The sequence below is a fragment of the Dysidea avara genome, chromosome 14, assembly GCF_963678975.1.
Source record: "Dysidea avara chromosome 14, odDysAvar1.4, whole genome shotgun sequence".
NCBI lineage: Eukaryota > Metazoa > Porifera > Demospongiae > Dictyoceratida > Dysideidae > Dysidea > Dysidea avara.
Genome location: NC_089285.1, coordinates 3,745,194 through 3,771,331, shown reverse-complemented (window position 1 = coordinate 3,771,331; position 26,138 = coordinate 3,745,194). Strand labels below are relative to the sequence as shown.

Here is a 26,138-nt window from a genome sequence, read left to right as displayed (position 1 = left end):
CATTATACGAAAACTTTTATGTTTTTGATGGCAAGATGATATTTAAGAAAGAACAAGAAAAGAAATAATGAAGTACGGGAAGTTTGATATATCAGAGATCAAAAGGAACAACTTAGAATCATGCCACATAGAAGAATTTTCAGGACATCTTGGCTACAGGAAGACCTTAGCACGGATCATAGAAAATTTTTTATGGAAAGGTGTGGTTATATAGAGATTAAAAAAATAGTTGATATTTGTCAACGTGTCAACAGAAAGCTAAAAACATAGCTCCAGCATTGCACCCAGTGACAGTGAAGTCTCCCCGGTACCAATTGGGAGTAGATTTCATTGGGCCAATTGCTTACAAGTCACCAGCAGGAAATCGCTATATCCTAACAATCATGTACTATTTTACAAAGTGGGCAGAACTGTTGCATGCAACACCCAACAATTGTGGAGGATGCAATTTATTTAGGAGGGACTGGTAGGTAGACTTTTGGTGTATAAGCACACTAGCAAAACATGCCAACCTAGTGGGGGGTAGAAAACATGCCCCCCATCCCACCAGAAAATTAGGAAAATTAGACTATCTGAGATTGAACCTGAGAGTGATTTTAGTAGATACCATTAATATTACTTATTTGACTGCTATATTAGGGTATACTGATCAATGTTAGAATCCAGTCGAAGTAAAGGTAGCTATATTTGGAGTAATATATACAACCAGCACAATTATTGCTAATGCCGCAGATATTCTAGAGGAGCTAAGCCCCTCCATAATCTTTTTGACAGGGGATACAGCCCTCCTTCTCTGCTGTCCTTGGCTACAAGTGTAAGCACAACAAAATTGAAACTAACAAGTTACAGCTACTATGTAGCTGTAGCTATTAACTGTTATTAAGTGAAGGTTCTGACAATGATATGTTAATATACGTACCATGATTATAATTATAACTGTGTAGCAAAGCAAACCATTTTTTGTTCAGCACGGACCATTTTTGCACCAGCACTAGTGACAGGTGCCTACAGACACTATAGTCTTTACCCCCAACAACATGTGGTCTAGGTATAAAGGAACGACAACAGCTATCCTCAATACTGGCTATTTCTTTCGACATCTGACAGCTAAGGCAACTCGTTCACTTAATTACCTACGACACACTTTGTTTTCATGTCCATCACATGTTAAAGCAGTAGCATATAAATGTTTGGTCAGGCCAATCCTTGAATATGCCTCTCCAGTTTGGTGTGTTCATTCTTCTAAAGATATTTCACAGCTGGAATCAATTCAAAGACGTGCTGCACGCTGGGTCTGTGGTAGCAGGTGGAAGTCTGCTACTAGAAACTGGACTAAATCCTGACTCATGTTTGCATCAGCTTAAATGGCCTACCCTCCACTCTAGGAGATCCTTCAGTTCTATTAGCCTAGCTCATGATATTTTACACAATCGAATTTCAATCCCATTTAACAAGTATTTCCAATTTTGTTTTACAAACACAAGATCTCACCCTCAATCACTTTCCATTCCCTCATCGACCATCAACCCTTATCGTCACTCTTTCTTTGTCAACACTCCTTTTCTGTGGAACTCAATACCTCACAGTATTCTTCAACTGTCGAATCGTGTTGCTTTTCACTCTGCTCTTCGTCGATTTCTTTTTGTGTAGCATCAACTATATGTCTTCAGTTTTGTATAAGCTTTTAATACATCTGTTTAGTGTTTTTTTGTTTGTTTGGATTTTATTCAGTGCGAGGGGTCCGACACCTTCTAAAAATCGTACGAGATTTCATATCAATTGCATGATTTCTGATTTCAAGGACTGATTTCTGATTTCAAAGTTGATTTCTGATTTCCAGACGATTTCAGACATAAGTTTCTTTTACGGTTGATTTCCGTGATTTCACGGTTAATCACGTCATTTCCTTTCGGATTTCCGAGCGTTAAAATCTTGGTTAGAAGTCGTGGAAGTTGCTAGGAGATAAATTTGAGCCTCGTAGAGCCTCTTTATTGCGTTGCCCGGTTGATCTGTCCTCGTGGTAGTGGTAAGTGTTTGTGTATCATGAGTGCCTGCTGTTTGCTTGAGGTGTTAAACCTCCTGTCTGACCACGTGTTGAACGGAGGTGTGAACTAGCTAGGAACATTCATGCATTGGTTCTGGATGCTATTAATACCAAGCAAGAGAGATTTTTGATAACTGAGGAAAGCTTATCCTCCAGTTTAGCAAGTAGTTCCAATTGCAATCGAGATTAACTTTAGTTTACTGACACCTTTCCAGCATGCCTTGAAATCTAGCTAGCTTAAACTGATGATATGCTGTATCAATCAAAAAACAGATTAACCCATTATGTACAGCATGTACATATGAGCTATTGTGACTGACATTCCTAAGCCTATAGGTGTATCATCCATTGTTTTAAAAGCATAACTTTGAGCCAATGCATATATTGTATTAAATATTAATCAGTGCTGTAAGTGGGTTACTACTGCTAACCCGCATGACCTGTTGACGTGGATTAGTAATCTGGATGAGACCCAGATGTGACCTGGATTGAGTAGTATAGACCCTGTGTAAAAATATGAAGTTAAAAAGATCCATAACTTTTCAGGTTTATTTGTTGCGTAGAGTACATTGAGGTTATAAGAATCATCTACAAGAAACAAAACATAGCTATGATGGATTAATAAGTAGGTGTGGCTCCACTTAAGCTTTTTACAACAGGCTTGCTTGCCAGACCAGTTACCTATAGCTTGACCTATATACAAACAGCAACATGACAGTGGTTCTGTGCATATACCTGAGGGTGAAATGCTTCCTCAATGAGTGGGCATGGCTCTGCATATTTCCCTGCATAACAAAATGCATTCTCATTTAGTAAGGTAGCTCCTTATTTTTGGCTATTTAAGTAGTGCATTGTTTGCATTTCTGTGATATCATCCTGGTCAGATCCAAGTATTCAATAAAAGGAATGAGACTCACTTGACCAGGGAAAACTTGAATGCTGATGACCCAGACAACCTGGATGACCTGGCTCACTTATATTACAATGCAGATATTGGTCATGAGGAATTGTCATAGTGGCAATTAGTATTGCTATTTAAATTGAATAATGCTATGGTGTTAATGGTGTTAATACCTGCGTAGTCAATAATGTGTACCTTAATAATTTAAGCAGAACCACATGATAACTAATGTAGCTAGCGTCATGACTGCATATACATGGCTTAAACTAATTCAGTATAGGATATACTGAAGTGTATATATATGCATTATATACTCTTCCTGCTAAACATTGTAAACTAATGTTTTGTGGCCCTTTTCTTTTTAGCTGCTAGCTCAGCCCACTTCTAGTAAATTCCATTGCTTGAAACCAACCAATCCTATATTTTCCAATATGAGTATTTGTACATAAGAAATCTTTGAGGTTTGAGCAGCTAAAAGGGTGTGAATGCTATTAAGAAGTGATAGTTCCCTTGGTGACTTATACTGGCTGTAATCTAATATTGTCTCTCATTCAGTAGCATATTTATATATAGTTGGCTATCGTTAACATATACTCCCTGTAGGTCTTTCAAGGTAAAGAGCTATGGACGACAGCTTAAGCGAATCTAATTCTGAAGAGCTGATAATTGTGTCAAAAGAAGAAGAGGCTCGTCTTGTTTTGAAAAATGAGCTGCCTGATTATGTTGTCAAAAGTTTTATGGCTACTGGTTATGACACACTACAAGTAATTTCCAAAATGGATACCAGTAGGAACCCTGGAAATTCTTTACAGGAAGTTGAAGAATTTATTTCTACAGAATTTGCTGGAGACCCTCACTTTCAACGTGGTGTTACAAGCAATGGCACTTTCAAATTTTTGCCTGGCCACCGACAAAGGATTGTTGATTTTGTTGAAGCAAATAGAAAGAAACTAGATCAAGAGGGAAAAGCTAAACGATTGAATTCTAAGCGATCCAGTGGTAAGAGTAATATTGCCATTCCTTTCAAACAAAAAAATGGCTAAGAGCGATACAAATTTGGCAGATACAAATTCTTCTAAATCAAATGATGGCTTAAATCAAGCAAAAGCAGTGGCAATGGTGCGCCAACAGATTTGCAAGTGGCAAAGAGAAGGAAAAAATCCTAATCATTTAACGATAAAAGATTTTAAAGAAAACGAACATTTTGAAGTCAAATCTGTTGCCTCTGAAGACACTGATAGCTCTTGTTCTGGTCCTAACTTTCGTGTCTATATTTATTGCACTTTATGTCATAAAAATTACACGCTTGGTTTCAAAGATGGAGGAGCACTTTTATCTAATTACACTCGACATATCCCCAAGTGTATTAAAAATAATCTAAAGACATCTAAAGATAACACCATCCATAATTTTTTCACACCTAAGACAGCATCTAAAGCTGATTCCAACTGCTCACAAACAAAGCTTAAAGCTGGTCGGGATGATGTTTCAGATTTTGCTGATGTTTTGCCTACAGAACATCCATGCTTACCATTGCCTGAACAAAGCAATACTAGTTCTTCGTGTCCTTCTTCAAGTGTTTCTCCAGACAATGTTCCTACGTTAACATCAGTAGATAAAAATGTTCAGATTGATAGTATTAAATGTTCAACCATTCCCAAACAAGCCATGCAAACACAGTCAAATAATAGCGATTCTACTGTGCCGGTTTTTCGGATCCCCCCTCCTGCTCGCAGTTAAACAATGAGATAGGAGGGGGTGCATCATTTAATTGTCCAAAAGCAGTTAAACCCCACACTGATTGGTCTAGGCCAACTCGGAAAAAGCTGTCATTATTAAAGGCAGGAAGTGACCCAGCTCAAAACAAGATTACAGATTTTTGTGATATTTTGCACAATGTTAAATCCTTAATAGAATGCAATCCAGATGTAATGGAAGAGTGCCCATCTACTGAAACTTTTACTGCTGTATTCCAAAGGTTGATTGCCAATGCTGAAAGGAATTTGAACAAACAACCACAACAAGTAAGGCATGATATAATACTAAAAAAGTTTGCAACTTCACTTTTCATTTACTGTGGATCACGAGCATATACCTTTATACATAACAACATGCCACAAGCACTGCCTAGTCTCCGGACAGTCCAAAGGTTTGTTGCTAAGGATTACCAACCAATCCATGAAGGAGTTTTCAGATTTGATGAGTTACTTAACCATTTGATTGCTTTTAACCCTTCGAGGACCGTATTTAACGGGAAAAAAAAACGTTATCGACCAAAGTCCAATATATTGGACATAACACACGCATGCGTTTAAAGCCATGTATCTCGCGTATGAAGTATCCTATGAGTAAACGGACTGCACCACGCCGTTCAGCAGACAAAGACGTTTTGTTTGGTATAAGAGAGATCGTCGTACGAGTTTCTTTTCGCTATGGAACCTACCACCGCTTTGGACCAAATTTTGGATGATTCTGATTACAATGAATCGGATGGGTACTCTTCGGAAGAAGGAGAAGACTATCCAGAGGACACAACACTTCAAGCAGACATGTTGGATCTCTATCAGGTTTGTTTCCATCACTCCTGACTAGGAATTTAGACTGTTTTTGTTACCATGCGAGTTAGTTTCTCGTGATCATAAATAAAAGAGAATTCGCCATTGTTGCTTTATGTCTGGCAAAGCGAGCGAGCTTATCTGTTTACTGCTGCTCTTTTTCTTCCTCTAGGATGACCCTAGCAACTACCAGAACTACGTGGAAGGCGAGCGGGATGGCGAAGACGATGATGATGATGATCTCGATGATGGCGGAGAATCGGCGGATGAAGAATGGAGTGAAATGTGCCATAAAATTGCGGATAGAAAGCGTGGAAACTCCACTGTGCCAACTGCAGCACATAGGTTAGTTAGCCCTACACCATTGCAAGCCCGTAAGAAAAGGAGGTTGGTAGCGGCCCCCTTGCATCGTCGTTCTCTTTCTCCTAGGCCTTCTCACGATACCTCTAGGTCTGTTTCTCCTAGGCCTGAATTTGATTCTCTTCCTGGACCCCATAGATGTGTTTCCCCTAGGCCTGGCTCTGCTTCTCCTGGGGCAATTTCCAGATCAGTTTCACCAGACTTATTTGATTGGCCACAGAGATCAGATTCTCCTGTGAGATCTGATTCTCCCCATAGATCTGTTTCTCCTGATAGAAATGTGACACTAGAACATCCGAACAGTAGTGTAGTATCTGTACGAGGAAGGGGAGTGAGAGCACCACTGAGAAAGGAGGGAAGAGGTCGGGGAGCCATGGGACCAAGTTGTCAAGAACCGATTTGTCGAGACCAAGAACCAAGACTAGGAGGGAGGGGAAGAGGCCGAGGTGCTAGAGTGAGGATCCCTAGTAGAGTAAGAGTACCAAGGGGAAGGGGTAGAGCAGGAAGAGGGAGAAATAGTTTTGATAGCTCTACTTCCCGTGCATTGGACAGTCCTACCCCTACTACTCCCACTGTACAGCCATCAGGGACAAAACAGAAAAGACGTGCACCTTTGCCCCTTAGATGCCCCAGTATGGATACACCGACTGTTATTAACTTTCCGCCAAAGCATCCCTTTACTGAAACTGTTGGACCAACTAAACCTCTACCTGCGTCAGCCAAAGCATTAGATTTTTTCTTGCAAATGTTTGACCTAGACCTTATGGAGGAAATAGTAATAGAGACAAACCGCTATGCTACCACTAGGGAGAACCGCAATAAAGAATGGGAAAGTTTGACTGTACCTGAGTTTCAATCATTTTTGGGAACTATGATTATGATGGGTCTACATACCTTACCTGCATTAGAAAATTATTGGTCTACAAATTACTATCTAGGTACCCCTAATATTGTAGAAAAGTTTCCAAGAACCCGGTTTAAGAATATTTTGAGGGAACTCCATTTCAATAACAACCATGAAGCAATTCCACGTGGTGAGATAGGACATGATAGAGCCCATAAAGTGAGACCAGTCATCAGAAATGTTTTGGACAAATGTCGGACCTTGTATGTACCACATAGGGAAAATGCTGTTGATGAAGCAATGATGAAATTTAAGGGCCGTTCATCCTTAAAACAGTACATGCCAAAGAAGCCTATTAAGCGGGGGTACAAGGTGTGGTGTAGGTGTGACTCTCACAATGGGTTTACCTGTGACTTTCAGGTTTACCTGGGAGCAACTGATTCACGTGAGAAGGACCTGGGAATTAGGGCTACAAAAGATGTGACACAGCATGTTTTTAATAAAGGGTATCACATTTATTGTGATAATTTTTTTACCTGTCCTCAATTAGCTGCCCGGTTAGAAAAAGAAAAAACCTACTGCATTGGCACAGTTAAGAAAATAAGAGCCGGGTTCACGCAATTTAACGAAAACCAAGTTAAATCTTTATGTAAGGGGAAGGATGTCTCAAACGTAGAATTTATATTAGTACGAGAAGATAGCCCCTCCATGGTCTGTTCTAATGAAAGGGATGCCCTGGCTAATAGTGATCCTGTGGATGATGTGTCATCAGATGCAGCATCCAATAGTCATTTTAGCCCTAGTGAGAGTGAGGAACCTGTTTACCCTGTTCACTGCTTTTGCTGGATAGATAAGAAGCCTGTGTATTTTGTAAACAACATTACACACCCTAGAGAAGTTACCACAGTATCTAGGAAACAGAAGGATGGGACCAGGAAGACTTTAGATTGCCCACAAGCAGTCAGTTTATATAACAAGTACATGGGGGGAGTAGACATGGCTGATGCTATGCGTAGGCTGTACAGTTGCTCACGGAAGTCTAAGAACAAGTGGTACATGCGCCTATTTTGGTTCTTAGTAGATACATGTGTAGTAAATGCATACATACTGCAATGTGAGAGCCCTAATCACCTACCAACACGTTCCATTGGCAAAAAAAAGAAACCAGTGTATCAAACCCAACTTAGTTTTGTCCTACAGTTAGCAGGGCAGTTAATTAAAAAACATTCATCGCGTAAGGTAGCAGGTAGACAACCAATTATGCCCGAGAGTGAGTCGCGTTACACCAAGCATGTTCCTTGTAAGTATGATAAGCCACGACGATGCAAGGTGTGTACTACCCCAACTAAAAAACATCAAACTCTTTTTGGATGTGAAGAATGTGGTGTTCCCTTGTGTATCTATCCGTGTTATGGCGTGTTTCACTCCTAGGTAAGTTGGTAAGTTATAGATAGGTGGGTAGTGTGATTTATTTGGGGGGAGGGAAGGGATGGGGGGAGGGCAGGGAAGGGGGGGGGGCAGGGAAGGGGGGGGGGATGGGATAGGAACGAAGGGAGAAAGGAAGGGGACATGGCATTGAAAGCGAGAGGGAAAGAGGATGAGGGGGATGGCAAGGGAAGGGGACAGCAGAGGGCCGGGGAGAGCGAAAGGTGGGAAAAAATACTGTTACATGTTGATCATGTCTATTTATGTGTAGTGTGTGTTATTTTATTATCTGTCTACCACTCTACGTGGATCATGGATATGTGTGGTGTGCATTATTTTGTTATCTGTCTATACCACTCTACATGGATCTTGGATGTGTGTGGTGCACATTCTTTTATTATCTATCTGTACCACTATACGTGAATCATGGATGTGTGTGATGTGTGTCATTTTATTATCTGTCCGTACCATTCTACGTGGATCATGGATGTGCTTTTGTTGTGTGTGTGTGTGTGTGTGTGTGTGCGTGTGATTTTATTATCTGTCCGTACCACTCTACGTGGATCACGGATGTGCGTGGTGTGCATTATTTTATTATCTACCCATACCACTCTACATAGATCATAGATGTGCATAGTTGTGTGTGGTATGTCATTTTATTTTCTGTCTATACCACTCTACATGGATCTTGGATGTGTGTGGTGCACATTCTTTTATTATCTATCTGTACCACTCTACGTGAATCATGATGTGTGTGGTGTGTGTTATTTTGTTATCTGTCCATACCACTCTACCTGGATCATGGATGTGTATAGTTGTGTGTGGTGTGTGTCTGTCCGTACCACTCTACGTGGATCATGGATGCGTGTGTGTTATTTTATTATCTGTCCATACCACTGTACGTGGATCTGTGGTTTAGTCTGTGTTATTTTATTTACCACCAGAAGTGCATAGGCACCACAAGGGGTGCTTATGCACTTTCGTATTGTGTGTAGAGCACATGAGCACCACAAGGTGTGCTTGTGTGCTCATAATTCTATTCCACATGGATCACGGACAATAGATTGTATTTCTGTCTACCATTTTACATGGATCGTGGATAGTTGTGTGTAGTGTTGTGCTATTTTATTTACCACCAGAAGTGCATAGGCACCACAAGGGGTGCTTATGCACTTGCGTATTGTGTGCAGAGCACATGAGCACCACAAGGTGTGCTTGTGTGCTCATGATTGCACTCCATGTGATCATGAATATACAGTTGTGTGAGATTTAATTCTTTGTCCATTCCATTCTACATGGATCATGGATAGTTGTGTCTGTTGTGTATTACTTTGTTTACCACCAGGAGCACAGAAGTGCTACAAGGAGTGCTACTGGGCTCTTGGCAGTGTTGTATGTGTATCATGGATAGTTTGTTGTCCGCACCATTGAGTCATCCATCCCTCTATGTTGCCTCTGGCAAGAGTAGCTTCAAGTTATTGACTTTTTCAGTTTGGTCCAGCACTTATGCCATTCTGTGCTGGGGGTGGTAGGAAAGGGCATTACATCTAGCCCGGGAAGAATGACTTTGATATTAAATGCAAGAAATGAAGATGTGTGACATTCGCTGTAAATGATTGAACCGTTTTCTGCTGAAGATAAATAACAGTTTCAGGATGAGTATTTTAGATAAATTGTGATGTCAATGTCATTCCAGTTATTTGAAGTATTGTGAATTACTAATACAATCACCAACCACACCTATTATTACATTATTGCTGTATATATAACTGAATTTGTCATAAATTGTATTTAAATTATTGTGTAATTATCGGAAATATAAAATATTTAACATGAAAAATTCTGGTAAATGTTCGGACGGATTTTATACTGAGTATATCAATGCTAATGTACAACACCGCTGAATGCCCAGCAGCGCCTGTAGTGGTGGAGTTGTGCTTCAGCTTCTAGGGGTCAAGCTGCTTCCTTCGTGGAGTTACGCGAGTTCTGTACTGCTTCCTTTCAACCTGCGAAACGAAATACGCATCGTTACGAAAGGTACATAAATGCTGTATAGTTTTATAGAGGAATGATTAGAGGCTTGTTTGATGTAAAAAGCGGACGGGTAGACGCTTTGTATAAAGAAATACATGGGTCCGAAGTGAGTGCTTCCCACGCGGCTTTTACGTAAATTCGCTCGGTTTTTTATGTTCACGTCCAATATATTGGACTTTGGTCCTCGAAGGGTTAAATGCCCCAAGATAGTAAGTATTGGTGAAGATGCTACTCGGGTCATCAAAAAAGTGCAGTACAATGTAGAATCTGATAAACTTGTTGGCTTTGTTTTACCCTGCTGTGATAATGGTTTACCTCAAAGTGATGCCTTCATTGCTACTGATTTTGAGTCTATGCAAGAGTTTTTCAGTGTTTCAAGTGTAGCGAAATATGCATTTGTTTATATGGTGAAACCACTTACAGACAAAGTCCCAGCATTTTGTTTGTCTTGCATTGGAACGGATAATAGATTCAGTGCTGAACTAGTGCTAAAAAGATGGAATTACCTTAACAGTGAACTCAAAAGCCGAGGTATTCATCTCCTAAGCATTGGTGCAGATGGAGATTCAAAGGAACTGAAAGCAATGCAAGTGTCCACACAATTACTGTCTTCCTCCCCAGGATCCCTGTCCAGAATGTCTCCAGCTGCTAACACAATTGAAATACCATCAACCTGGAGTTCTTGGTTTCTTTTGAAACGACCAACATCAATAGCATTTATACAAGATCCAGTTCACGTTGCTGTTAAGCTTAAATCAAGATTGCTAAGACCATCAATTGTTTTGCCATTAGGTAAATTTGCTGCTGGAAATCACCATTTACGAATTGTACAAAGTGCGTTTTCGAAAGACCAACATGGTTTGCGAGAAAGAGATGTTAATCATAAAGATAAACAGAACTATGAAGCCGTCACAAGAATGACCAGTAATTCTGTCATGGAAATATTGATGAGTATCCCAGATGCCAAAGGTACTGTTGTATATTTGAAAATAATGAAGTCAATTAGACACATTTTTAGACAAGAGCCTAGAATGTTTGGTAAGAGTAGAGAAGGCATGGTATTGTGTTTTTTTTTACGGTACTGGCGTCAGTGGGTATTGCTCTGCCCAGAGTACAATCTTTCTGATAATTTCATCACCTGCAATACCTACACATGTGTGGAACTGAATGCTCACTCACTAATTGTGTACATCCTGTCATTGCAAGCTGTCTATGCATCAGACAGTAATAGTTTTCTCCCATGGATTCTAGGATCACAGTGCTGTGAGAAAGTATTTCGTTACGCTAGGAGCATGAACAGCGTGTTTTCTACTGTCATTAACTTTGGAATGTTAGGGTTGTTACAAAGGCTCCACAGACTACATGTTCAAGGGATCCTGGAATCTGAGTCAGAAGAAACAGAAATTAGATATCCTGAGTCTCACAAAAGAAAAGAAGGATACTCAAACACGTGTATCACAATGTTGCTTCTATCTCACTTGAAGACATTTCAAAATCTGTTGACAAAGCGTTAGATGATGCTAAGAAAAGTATTGACGAATTAGGAATGTCACAGCTACTGAAAGCTAATGATAAGTGGCCAGTATTATCTAACGCTTCAGCCAGTATTTTTTCTGAAAGAGAATGAGTTAGTAAAAGAAGAGAATGATGATCACGAAGAAGAAGTCTCTGAGTCAGCTGTGCCAGAGGAGGAACCATCTCCTGAAGATTCAAGAGAAGTAGCATCTGGAATTCTCAAACTTTCCAAAGCCAAAATCATTGATGGTAACACTGCTGAATATTTGAATGCTTTGCACTCTGCGTCGTTTAAAAAAATAGAAGCCAGTGGACTACCAGTATATGAAATGCAGTCAACTTCCTCCACAAAACACCCATCTAAAGTAAAGCACTCTCGTTTTGTGGAAGTATGCAGTGGTGACAAGAGTGTATATATTCATAAGACCACAGCAGTTTGGCTACTTCAAGAAACTGAACGGGTTTCTAGTGACCGTCTGCTTCGTGTGAGAAGCAAACAGCTTCTGTACAAATTCTAAACCAGCAAAGACCCAACTCCCTTCCGTAATGCATCCGATAGTAAACTCATCTGTTACTGTCGGTGACATGTGTGTCTTCAGAACAGCTGCAAATGAATGGAAAATTGGACGTATACTTCAGTTTTCATACTATCGAGAAAAAAAAGTAAGTGCTAAACAATACCGTGGCTTAACTGCTGATGTTTTGAACCCAAACATTGGTGTACTGTGTAGCTGGTACACTGCATTGATGAATGAAAATCATGAATTTCCACAAAAATTTATTCTTTCTAATGAAACTACTCATATGCACATTTCCATGAAGATGTACTTGTGTACTATACCAAACACAGCATGCTTTGGAAATTTAGGTGATTCTCCTACAATCCAGAGTGGTATTAGCCAAACCAATTCAGATAACATGAAACTGATAACATCAGAAGAGTTCACTCTTAATTCAAGTACCCTTTTAACTATTCAAAACATTTTTCAGGACAGCCAACATGCCGATAACCATACATCTGCTAACAGTAGAAATTCTCCAATACTTATAAACGATGGCGACATACCTGTATCTAATGCTGAAGTGAAATTACAATGGACAATATGTGGAAGAATCATGCTTACCAGCAAAGACAAACAGCTGATACTCAATGGGAGTAAACTGAAGGACAATCACATAAATGCATTTCACAATGTAGCAAAGATGCAATTTCCTCTAATTGGAGGATTACACAATACTTTAATACTCAACAAAACCTTGTTGAATGTAAGAGATTTTGCACAATCTTTGCAAATTTTATTTATTCCTGATCGATCACATTGGGCGTTACTACAAGTTGAAGGTAGTAATGTTTGTTTATATGATTCGATATTTACATCTGCCAGCAAAGATACTCTGAAAACTATTGCAATGTTAATTCAATCCAAGGAAAAGTATTTTGATGTTACAATTATGAATGTTCAAAGACAAGCAAATTCCGTGGATTGTGGGCTTTATGCCACAGCAATGCTTTCTAGCTTACTATTGGGCCAAGACCCAACAACAGTGGTGTATAATCCAGCAGAGTTACGTTTACACTTGACTGAAATTCTGAAGCACAACAAGATATCATTATTTCCAACTATAAATACTCGGAAAAGGGCTGCTACAATAGCTCGTGTAGAGAAATGCTACATTTATTGTGTTTGTAGACTGCCAGATAGTGGTGGCGAGGATATGATCTGCTGTGACAATTGTGATGAATGGTATCATACTGCATGTTTGAGCATTTCAAATCTATCTGAGATAGGGGAAACGTGGTACTGTAATCAGTGTAACAGTAAAAAGACTTGAGTTTTGATGGATACGTGTATCTTATATTATAATTCTATAGTCATATTATTTACTTGAATAAAATGATTCAAACACACAATAAATACTATAACATTATTTTACTGCATGGGTTGTATAAAAGAATCTTTATAACAGCAACATAATTCCAGCTGTATAATACGTAGCTGTACAAGTACATGATATTTATTATAATGAGTCTAAATACCATGCATGGAGGCAAGCATTTCTCCTGATGAAGTGATCAAGTTTTTATCCACCTTTGCATATTAACTTGCAGTAGCTATGGTATAGTGCAATCGCCTTCTTAATTCTTGTTACGGTTGAATCTGCAAAAAGATTGATTGACTTTATCACTTAGCTATGCACAAACAGCTAAAATTAGCTAGTCTAGATTTTTTTGTCAAGTTCACCTGCCTGTTACACCTAGTCTGGCACCTAGCCATGTACAGCTAGCTGTATGATGGCTAATCAATGATTGTTATTGTTATCACAGCTTTAGCTACAGTTAAAGTTCAGTAATGTTGGAAGGTATACATGTGATGGTAGTGGGAAGTTTAGAAATAGCAATGCTGGAAGTATAATAGTTGTCTAGATCTGCTTGAGGGTTGTATGGATTCTAGTGTCTTGCTATAGACGGGCACCTCATCAAGCTCTTGGTCGAGCAGCGGCATAGCTAGCTCACCGAGAGCCGAGTATAGCAGCCCAACTGCATGAGTCAAGGCCAATGAATCCTCATATAATCACAAGTATGGAAATCTGCGACAAGTATAGAAGTGAGTACATAATCATGTCAACCTGAAAGAGCGAGCAAAGAGAGAGTGAAAATCATGATTTCATTGTGATTTCACGTGATTTCATAGTGATTTCTTGGCAATTGTGTGATTTCTGATTTTGTTAACTGATTTCTGATTTCAACAACTGATTTCTGATTTCAAAACTGATTTCAGCAGAGAGCGTACGTGATTTCAACAGGTGTCGGACCCCTCGATTCAGTGTACATGTGTGTGTGTTGTTTTGTATGTGCTTTTTGTGAAGGGGAGCACGTTTACAGGCTTAGCCTTTTGTGTACCCTTGTCTTTTGACAAAAATGGATCAAGACACACGGTAGTATGTCGTGCGGCCCAAGTAGCCGGCGCGCCACACCGTGAGTATATTTACAGGAAGAAAGTAAACGCAATTTTAACACCCTTGTAGCTCCGTGATTCCTTATCCTATTAAACCCAAAGTTGCTACAGAAATGCCGGCGAGGTAGGGGAGTCCACATACCAAATTTGAAGAAAATCGCTCCAGCCATTTCCGAGATACGAGCGGCCAAAGTTTGGGTTTTTTTCTTCATTTTTTTCTTCTTCTTCTACTTCTTCTTTTCGCACACTTTGCAAAATCCGCAATAAAACACGAATGCGTGCTTGGATCGGGCTGAAATTTGGCACACTTAAAGGGCTCATAAAGGCGAATCTCAGTACCAAGTTTGGCAGGAATCCGATGAACATTCACGGAGTTATGACCGATTATCTGCGTAAAATAAGGTCGAAGGTCTGTCACGCCCACAGGGTAAACCGCTTGAAGGAATGAGCTGAAAATTGCTATGTAGATGGAGTAACTATCGTAGGAGTGCCTTTTTGTGGTTTGAAAGGAATCCAGTTAAAGGCAATCGAGATATGACACAAAACCCAACCTATGTCACAATTACGTGATCGACTTTTATGAATAAAAAAACTATTAGTTTTCACGCCTACCAGCCAAACCGCTTAGAACAGTGAGCTGAAAATCGGTGTGTAGCTGGAATAATTATCATACAAAGTCCTTGCAGTAGTACTGAAGAATCGGATTACAAACCACTGAGTTATGATTCCAAAGCCAACTACGTGTAGCAGCATATGCGAGATCGAGATACTCTAATAGAACAGTCACCCTAATAAAGCATTCAGCTACGTTTATAACTTACTCCATTATAGAATTTCTTTGACATTGCAAGTTATTCTGTAGGGAGTTCAGTTACAAACAGTTAATCTTATAGACAATTCAGCTACAAGCAAGTCATCCTGTAGAGAGTTCAGCTACAAATATGTTGCTGTAGAGATTCATAACATTATAAGTCACACTGAAGAGAATTCAACTATAAACAAGTCACCTTGTAGAGAGTTCAGCTACAACAAGTCACTCTGTAGAGAATTCAGCTACAAACAAGTCACTGCGTAAAGGGTTCAGCTACAAAAAAAGCTACCTAGTAGAGAGTTCATCTAGATCAGCTACAAACAAGTTACTTTATGCAATGTTCAGCTACAAGTAAGTCACTCTGTAGAGAGTTCAGCTACAAACAAGTCACTCTGTAGTGCAAACAAGTCACCGTGGAGAGAGAGTTCAGCAACCAATCAAAAAACCACCATGTAAAAGAGTTCAGCTATACAAACAAGATATAACTTTATAGAGAGATCAGGTAGAAACTTAACAGATCACACTGTAGAGAGTTCAGCTAGAAACAAGTCATCCAGACTGAGTAGAGAGATCAACTAGAAAACATCACCTTGTAGAGAGTTCATATCACCCTGCAGATAGTTCAGCTACAAACAAATCACCCTATAGAGAGATCGGCTAGAAGAAGTCACCTTGTAAAGAGTTTAGCTACAAAGAAACTACCATGTAGAGAATTCAGCTATGAACAGATCATCCTGTTGAGAGTTCAGCTAGAAACAAGTCATCCTGTAGAGAGATCAACTAGAAGAAGTTACCTTGTAGAGAGTTCAGCTACAAAGAAACAACCATGTAGGAAGTTCAACTGCAAACAAATCAAACTGTACAGAGTTCAGCTACAAACAAATCACCCTGTAGAGAGATCAGCTAGAAACAAGTCACCCTGTAGAGAAATCAACTAGAAGAAGTTACCTTGTAGAGAGTTCAGCTGCAAACAAACCATCATGTAGAGACTTCAGCTGCAAACAAATCACCCTGTAGAGAGTTCAGCTATGAAAGGATCACCCTGTAGAGAGTTCAGCTAGAAACAAGTCATCCTGTAGAGAGATAAGCTAGAAGAAGCTACCTTGTAGAGAGTTCAGCTACAAAGAAACCAAAATGTAGATAGTTCAGCTGTAAACAAATCATCCTGTAGAGAGTTCAGATACGAACAGATCACCCGGTAGAGTTCAGCTACACCCTACAGAGAGATCAGCTAGAAACAAATCATATTGTAGAGAGACCAGCTAGAACAAGTCACTTTGTATGTAGAAAGTTCAGCTACAAAAAAAATCACCCTGTAGAGAGGTCAGCTACAAACAAATCTCCCTGTATAGAGATCAGCTAGAAGAAGTTACCTTGTAGAGAGTTCAGCTACAAAGAAACCATTATGTAGAGAGTTCAGCTACAAACAAATCACTTGTAGAGAGTTCAGCTACAAACAAATCACCCTCTAGAAAGATCAGCTACAAGAAGTCACCCTGTAGAGAGTTCAGTTACAAAGAAACCACCATCTAGATAGTTCAGCTACAAACTAGTGACCTTGTAGAGACATCAGTTACCTTGTAGAGAGTTCAGCTACAAAGAAACCATCATGTAGAGAGTTCAGCTGCAAACAAATCACCTGTAGAGAGTTCAACTACAAACAAATCTCTCTGTAGAGAGATCAGCTAGAAGAAGTTTCGTTCAGCTACAAACAAATCACCCTGTAGAAAGATCAGCTAGAAGATGTTACCTTGTGGAGAGTTCAGCTACAAAGAAACCATCATGTAGAGAGTTCAGCTTCAAACAAATCACCTGTAGAGAGTTCAGCTACAAACAAATCTCCCTGTAGACAGGTCAGCTAGAAGAAGTCACCTTGTAGAGAGTTCAGCTACAAAGAACCATCATGTAGAGAGTTCAGCTGCAAACAAATCACCTGTATAGAGTTCAGCTACAAACAAATCTCTCTGTAGAGAGATCAGCTAGAAGAAGTTACCTTGTAGAGAGTTTAGCTACAAAGAAACCATCATGTAAAGAGTTCAGCTGCAAACAAATCACCCCTATAGAGTTCAGCTACAAACAAATCTCTCTGTAGAGAGATCAGCTAGAAGAAATTACCTTGTAGAGAGAGTTCAGCTACAAAGAAACCATCATGTAAAGAGTTCAGCTGCAAACAAATCACCTGTAGAGTTCAGTTGCAAACAAATCTCTCTGTAGAGAGATCAGCTAGAAGAAGTTACTTTGTGGAGAGTTCAGCTACATAGAAACCATCATGTAGAGAGTTAAGGTGCAAACAAATCACCTGTAGAGAGTTCAGCTACAAACAAATCTCTCTGTAGAGAGATCAGCTAGAAGAAGTTACCTTGTAGAGAGTTCAGCTACAAAGAAACCATCATGTAGAGAGTTAAGCTGCAAACAAATCACCTGTAGAGAGTTCAGCTACAAACAAATCTCCCTGTAGAAAGGTCAACTAGAATAAGTCACCTTGTAGAGAGTTCAGCTACAAAGAACCATCATGTAGAGAGTTCAGCTGCAAATAAATCACCTGTATAGAGTTCAGCTACAAACAAATCTCCCTGTAGAGAGTTCAGCTACAAACAAATCACCCTGTAGAAAGATCAGCTAGAAGAAGTTACCTTGTGGAGAGTTCAGCTACAAAGAAACCATCATGTAGAGAGTTCAGCTGCAAACAAATCACCTGTAGAGAGTTCAGCTACAAACAAATCTCCCTGTAGAGAGATCAGCTAAAAGAAGTTACCTTGTGGAGAGATCAGCTACAAAGAAACCATCATGTAGAGAGTTAAGGTGCAAACAAATTACCTGTAGAGAGTTCAGCTACAAACAAATCTCTCTATATATCGATCTGTAGAGAGATCAGCTAGAAGAAGTTACCTTGTAGAGAGTTCAGCTACAAAGAAACCATCATGTAAAGAGTTCAACAAATCACCTGTAGAGAGTTCAGCTACAAACAAATCTCCCTGTAGAAAGGTCAGCTAAAAGAAGTCACCTTGTAGAGAGTTCAGCTACAAAGAACCATCATGTAGAGAGTTCAGCTGCAAACAAATCACCTGTATAGAGTTCAGCTACACACAAATCTCTCTGTAGAGAGATCAGCTAGAAGAAGTTTCCTTGTAGAGAGTTCAGCTACAACAAATCACCTTGTAGAAAGATCAGCTAGAAGAAGTTACCTTGTGGAGAGTTCAGCTACAAAGAAACCATCATGTAGAGAGTTCAGCTGCAAACAAATCATCTGTAGAAAGTTCAGCTACAAACAAATCTCCCTGTAGAGAGATCAGCTAGAAGAAATTTCCTTGTAGAGAGTTCAGCTACAAACAAACCACCCTGTAAAGAGATCAGCTAGAAGAAGTTACTTGTATATTGTTCAGCTACAAACAATTCACCCTATAGAGAGAGCAGCAAGAAGAAGTCACTTTGTAGAGTTACAAAGAAACCACCATGGAGAGTTCTGTAATAAATATATGTATTATACATATAATTTGTACATTTGCTGATAAAATCAGAAATATTTAAAGTACATCTGCTTCATCTTTTCTTCTTCCTGTGGAAAAGAAAGAAAAACAGGTTTAAAAAGTCCCAAAGCCGGCCTATGGCCGGATAGGCCGGCTTTGGGGTATACAAATACAAAAAGAAGTGAAATCTAATCCAAAACAGCCAGCTGTAAAAAAAGTGTGCGGCCCTCAAAAAGGCTATGGTGAAAAAAGATATGAAATCCAAGGTGGCGGCCAAGAAATGGCTGTGATGGTAGATTAATGGTAAAAATTTTAATAACGGCAATTTAGATGAATTTTTTGCCAAGATCAAGCTGCACAAAAATTCACCTGAATTGTTGTTATTAAAATTTTTACCATTAACCTACCATCACAGCCATTTCTTGGCCGCCACCTTGGATTTCACATCTTTTTTCACCATAGTCTTTTTGAGGGCCGCACACTTTTTTTACAGCTGGCTGTTTTGGATTAGATAATCTAATCTTTCCTTAATTTAGCGTACGTACACTTGAACCTCGACTTGAACAATTCACCTTTTAACAAATCATCCTCGTCTTCTTCAGATTGCTCTTTTCTCTCCTTGTCCATCTTCGGTAAATTGACACCGAGGCCTGGCTGACACTCGATCACAGCCTCAGCTAGTAGTATTAAAGCGAAGTAACTTCTAAAATAAAATCGATAACATTCTTTCAAAAGTGACACTAATAAACTGTTTACTTCTCCGATCCACTTAGTAACTGGGTAGGGCTCAAGGTAGGGTTGATAGGGGTTTATATGATCACCAAGCTCGAGTGGCGTTAATTGCCACAGCGCTTTACTACACAACAACAAAAACAAGCATAATCACGTGCATAAGATTTCGTCCAATCAAATCAATTCATTTTTGAAATTCAAACAAACTGACGTCTTGTTGCGCGCTGTACAGTGGTGGGTGGGGTCTGGGCACGAGACTATGAGTTCACTTCAAACAATAGACTCTTTCCAAAACCACGCCCTCTTTAAAATAACTATGGTAACCGATCGGCCGCCATTTTGAATGTGGCCAGTGCAAATAATCTCGATTGCGTTGCGAAGAAATTCGGTGTTGACAGCAGCCCGAACAGAGCAGTTTTGTTGAACAACAGACAATGGAACTCTTCGAGGTTACAGAATTAGTGTTTCTGGTCAGAGACAAGTGGTTATCAGGACTGAGCAGGGCTTAAAACATCGACAGCACTAATTTCATTGTCTCCTGGTATCTCGCCTTGTGTACTAGTACAAGTGGGTACTGTTAGCATCTGTGAGCTCAGCTGCTGCTACAATCACAAGTTGTCAAATGCAGTATAGCCACTGAAGAATATTGGTATACACCTCTTGGACAAGCTCTTGGATTATTCAGGCAAATAAATCAAGCATAAGCAAGGAATAGTCAGAATTTGATCACCTGGGAGTTCCTTGTTTTTACAGTACGATTGTATTAATTTCATTGATGAGACCACCATATCTAAATCAAGCTACAGGAGAATATTTGACCTGGCAGTTTCAATATCTATCTTCTTCCTGAAGAATATTCTTGGACAAGGATTGCTCCAAATGGAATCTTGACACTATTGCTAAATTATTTTTTGTAATTGTTATTCCTTGCCACACCCATTCATTGGGTACAACCCTATCTGTGGCAGTCTGTGTCTGAGGACACACCTTATGTTATATTGTATCACATGGTTTTCATCAATAATAATGATGGTTTTTCTCTTTCTGACATTTTGTAAGTATATGGTACATGCTTACTATGATCCACTGAGTCAACACATTCAATGACTGAGCATAGAAGATGCATCTTTGGGAACATCTGATTATTGCATAGTGCTGCATGGTACATCAGCCCACATAGTATCCAGGAATACTTGGCAGACATACATGTCAGTAGCACAAGCAGTGATATTACAACAGCACAATCCATTGAGCCAACCCATGTATCATTTCAGTACTATTGTTTAAATTACAATACATCAACTCACATGAATAATAATACAATTAGTTCATCATACCCCACCACATACACACATGATTTTGATCATACACATATACCACAGTAGCCACCCTACAATGTCTTTGTTTCGTATCAAACTTGACCAATGTGTTATCCTCAGATAAGTGTGGGCGTGAGGAGTACATACTCACCACACCAGGGGGCAGCTATGCTTTACTTTGAAGAAGTGACTTCTTCTGACTCAGTTTGTTGCTTTCCTGACTTCTTCAGCTTCAGTACAATTTCAACATTTTCACATAGCACCAGTAGTGAGGCACAGTACATTGTCAATGTGTACCAGTAGTCACAGTATGTAATAGATGGTAGCTCTCCGTAAGCTGTATTTTACACCGGCTCACAATAAGTTTTATTTACATCGGCATGTCAAATTGTATTGCAGTCACAGGTGAATGGGCAGTGCCGTCTCTCAATTCTGTACTGGAAATTCACACCCTGTTTGTTTTCTGTTATGTGCAATGGCTCAGATTACACACACCAAGGCTACCTCGCACATACCATACAAGGCGGGTCATTTATTCGCCCACTAATAATGCAAGAGGTATACACCAATATTCTTCAGTGGCTATACTGCATTTGACAACTTGTGATTGTAGCAGCAGCTGAGCTCACAGATGCTAACAGTACCCACTTGTACTAGTACACAAGGCGAGAGATACCAGGAGACAATGAAATTAGTGCTGTCGATGTTTTACGCCCTGCTCAGCCCTGATAACCACCTGTCTCTGACCAGAAACACTAATTCTGTAACCTCGAAGAGTTCCATTGTCTGTTGTTCATCAAAACTGCTCTGTTCGGGCTGCTGTCAACACCGAATTTCTACATAACCGAGTACGCAACGCAATCGAGATTATTTGCACTGGCCCCATTCAAAATGGCGGCCGGTTGGTTACCATAGTTATTTTAAAAAGGGCGTGGTTTTGGAAAGAGTCCAGGGAAGATGACAGTGATATTGAAGAAATATGTATACCAGATGAAGATGGTCAAGATATAGATTATGAACAACATGGTTTAAAAGTTACAGCTACTGAACGTTTAGTGATAAAATTGCCAGCATTGTACCAGAGCAAGTTTTCCTTTACTTTGGTGGAACGTCGTAAGTTTCATACAGCTATACAGATCTTTAAATCTATTCACCAGAAGCTACCTTCGTATCTCCACAATATATTTCACTATTCCAGAGATATCACAGGTCATATTGGTCGAAACATTAATAGACTCTTTGTTCCTAGAGTAAACAACAATTATGGGAAAAGAAGTTTTTATTACAGGGGAGCTATGATATGGAACAGTTTACCATCAACTGTTACTGAAGCAACCAACTTATCTAAATTTGTACGGTTATATCATGATAAATTTAGTTGATTGTATCTATGTAGTTTTGTGTACTGTTCTTTGTATACCCTTTTGTGTTGTATGTTTATGTATGTATGTATGTATGTATATATGTATTTGTGTATGTATGTATGTATGCTTGTTTCGCAGGGCTCCACTGAAAATCAGTGTTTTTCACTGAGTGGAATCCCTGTTTAAATATTACAATTACAATTACAATTACGATAGAGAGCAAAACACGTAGTCAGCATCATAGTGAACTGTGGTAGAAAGTAAGGTATAAACGAATCACTGGTTCTATTTGTGGCAGGGTACTATGCCAGAAGAAGAAAACAGATTCACTACTCGAGTATTGTTTGTACCCTAAACCATTATTACATCCACTGCCTGCACCAATTATGTGGGGGCGTTGACATGAGTCAACAGCCATTAAAAAATAACTGGCAATTAAAACTCCACCTGACACTACTGATAGCACTTGCACAACAGTGAAAAGCTGTGGCTTTATCATTCATCCACATCAGGTATGCAGGCTGTGCCTTTACCCGTATTTAATCATAATCATAATCAGTACTACCTAGAGGCTTCACCTGATGGGAAAGTGAAAGATAGAAGTAGTACTCAACCAGATGGCATGCATTATAGAGGTAAAGTGTCCCTATTCAAAGCGTGATGTGGAACTGGAAGATGCCTGCAAAGATTCAAATTATTACTGTGAGTTGAAAGACTCAAACATCTGTTTAAAGTCATCTCATGCCTACTACCACCAAGTGCAACTCCAATTATATGTAGGTCTGACTTATATAGTTGGTGTGACTTTTGTGTTTTCACAACCAAAGGACTTTCAATCACACGCGTTTTTCCAGATGAGGAATAGAAGAAAGAAAAAATACCACAGCTAAAATTCTACTGTCACAGATACATGAAACCCAAACTAATTGAACCACATCATAAGCCTAGTTATTTCTTGTAATGTGAGTATGTATATACATAATATTATGTATATACATCAATACAACATGATTACAATATAGATACAAAATTGTATTTTATGTATATAGTGGAGGATTAAAATTTGTAAATACAGCACATATAGAAAACCTGATTAGCAGTGTCCCTAAAACATGGTGGTAGAGGTTTGTCAAAATTGTGAAAGTATTTTAGCTACTCCATTGCCCTTTCTACATGTATACATAGTGATGCTATTCGTCTAGTTTCAACTAGTTCAGATGGTGTCTACCTCTCAAAAATGGAGGGATATTAAGTTTCACTCCTCAGAATTGTATCTTCCTCAATGTCAAAGCCACGGTCATCCATTATTGCATCACCCTTTTCCAGCATATCTAGTAATCCAGATCTGTTTGTCAGTTCTTTGCTTCCCAGATACAGATCAGACACAAATATAACTGCACCAGTTGGTGAAATTCCTATCAGACCCTTGTATGTGTTATGATTTTTGTATGATGAAAAGGTTAGTTGCTGTAATTCAGGAAGAGCTGGCTGTTCTACAAAGATTTCTGTAGCATCAATTATCACCCTGGTTTGTGGATATCTTTCCTTGAAACATTTTGGCATATTTAAAAATGTAAGATCACGGAGAGTCCATAATGGTGAAAATTGTAGCTCCATACCTCGATTCGTTGGTAAGTTACAACCATTTTTGTAGGCGCCTGTAATTTATTTTCCCTATAATTGCTGTACAAATCGATTTTTCTGTTGTTGCTACTTTGTAGGGCTGTAACTCCTAAAGCTATTGGCATATGAGACTGAAATTGTGCCAGAGGGTACACTTGGCTATGTAGATTATAAATATTTACTAAACAGGAATTTGAAAAATGCGCGATTGTGTCGGGTTTTCGTAGATCCGGTCACATATTTTGCTAACTGCTGTTACCTTTATTTATTATTCTTTATTATTAATTACTAGGCAGACAGCACAGCTGGTTTGCCTAGGATGTAAAATCAACAACAGTGCAGTGTATGTTGCAATCAATAAGTGTACGTATGGTACAATTACTAGTTGTGAACAAGAAGTTACAGTATGTAGCTATGTGTTACATAAAAAAAAGTTGGCTATAGTGCGTATGTTACAATTACTAATTAAATTATGGTATGTACGTTACAATCACTAATTATAAACAGTAAGTTACAGTACACATATACAGCTAACAAGCAGTCAAGTTATAGTGCGTATGTTACAACTAACAGCAGGTTACAATACGTATGATACAATTACTAATTATTAACAATCAGTAACTTACATAATTGATTTGTAAAACAATTTAGAATACTAGTTTCAATAGCAGGGATGGGTAGTAAGTTCCAATCACGAAAGGTCTTTAAAAAGTAGCTATTATGATAATGATTAGATCTAGCAGTAGGTATGTTAAAGTGAAAAGGATGTTGGAATCTAGTTAAATGGGTGGTGGTGGTGGTGGTTGTGATGTAGGTTGGTATTTCTAATGATATTAAATTATGAAGGCCTTGGTACAGGATTGTGAGCCTTGAAATACATCTTCTAATGTTTAGTGCTGGCCACTGCAACTCTGAAAGCATACTGGTCACACTATTTTCCCAATTATAATTGGATTTCACCCATCTAGCTGCAATTCTCTGCACTCTCTCAATAGCTTGAATAAGTGGGGATCCCAAACTGAAGATGCATATTCTAGTTTTGGTCGGACTAATCCCAGGTAAGCAGCAGATTTTACTGATTCATCACATTTGTTTAAGTTGCGTCTCACAAAGTTTAGTGACTTTATTGCACTACTTGTAATGTTGTTGATATGTGGAGAGAATGACATTGATGAATGAAATAGGACTCCAAGATACAGATGTTGATTTGTACGAGCGAGTGCTTCATTGTCTATGTAATACTGGAATTCAGGTGGTGAGGTAGATCTAGAGCAGGTAAGTATAACACATTCGTCGATGTTTAGGCTCATTTGCCATTGTTTAGTCCATTGAATAATATAATTTAAGTCTTGTTGTAGATGACAATGATCCTGTTCTGAGTGAATTACATGGTATAGAACACATTTGTCTGCAAATAATCTGATAGATGAAGTAATATTGGTAGTAATGTCATTGATGTACAATAAAAACATAAGTGGGCCTAGAACTGTTCCTTGAGGAACACCTGAATCAACATGGACGTAAGTTGAACTGTGACCCTTGATGACAACCCGTTGTGTTCTCTTTGTAAGCCAGCTGAATATCCAGTTATACACGTTACCTTGAATTCCATAATGATATAGTTTCTTCATTAAGCGTTGGTGTGAAACGGTATCAAATGCCTCACAGAAATCAATAAACATTAAGTCAACTGAAAGATGGTGATTGGATTTCTTCTACGATATTAAGTAACTGGGTCTTACATGAATGATTGGGCCTAAAACCATATTGTTTGTCACTAAGTATTTGGTAAGTGGTTAAGTGTTCCATTATACAGTGGTAGAGGATGTGTTCTAACAGTTTACTACATATGGAAGTAAGCGAAATAGGTCGATAATTACTAGGGTTAGCTCTATCTCCTTTTTTGAATATTGGTGTAACATTGGCTGTAAGCCAGTCTTCTGGTAAGTTGCCTGAGTTCAAAGATTGAGTAAATATCACTGTTAAAACTGGAGCTATTTCATCACATCAATACTTGAGAATTCGAGCTGGTATGTTATCAGGACCACACGATTTGGATGGGTCCAGAGTACCTGTTTGGACTAACTCTCATTTGAACAGTGGCAGTAAATTCTGTTGCCTTCTTGGGGTGGAAATCAATCGAAATATCTTCTGATCACAAGATTACAACTTACAAGCTCTAACTCC

The 26,138-nt window shown here is 39.0% G+C and overlaps 1 protein-coding gene and 2 long non-coding RNA genes across 3 annotated transcripts in view; 2 read left to right on the top strand and 1 right to left on the bottom strand.

Moving 5' to 3' along the window:
- The first annotated feature begins 5,288 nt into the window (after positions 1-5,288).
- LOC136244818 (piggyBac transposable element-derived protein 4-like) lies at positions 5,289-8,176 on the top strand. Its single transcript, XM_066036367.1, has 2 exons — positions 5,289-5,512; positions 5,673-8,176. Exons 1-2 carry the CDS (start codon positions 5,378-5,380, stop codon positions 8,133-8,135), a joined length of 2,598 nt encoding a protein of 865 aa, XP_065892439.1. The 5' UTR covers positions 5,289-5,377; the 3' UTR covers positions 8,136-8,176.
- A 1,715-nt stretch (positions 8,177-9,891) lies between these two features.
- LOC136244642 (uncharacterized) lies at positions 9,892-19,800 on the bottom strand. The gene is made up of 3 exons (XR_010695486.1): positions 19,670-19,800; positions 19,486-19,616; positions 9,892-10,135 (listed from the first exon to the last, which is right to left on the bottom strand). It is a non-coding gene; the product is annotated as an uncharacterized lncRNA (long non-coding RNA).
- A 2,745-nt stretch (positions 19,801-22,545) lies between these two features.
- LOC136244398 (uncharacterized) overlaps positions 22,546-26,138 on the top strand; it is a 5,120-nt gene continuing 1,527 nt past the window's right edge. The window contains exons 1-3 of the long non-coding RNA XR_010695225.1: positions 22,546-22,840; positions 22,888-23,104; positions 23,156-23,290. This is a non-coding gene — a long non-coding RNA (uncharacterized lncRNA). The remainder of the gene's footprint in view (positions 22,841-22,887; positions 23,105-23,155; positions 23,291-26,138) is intronic.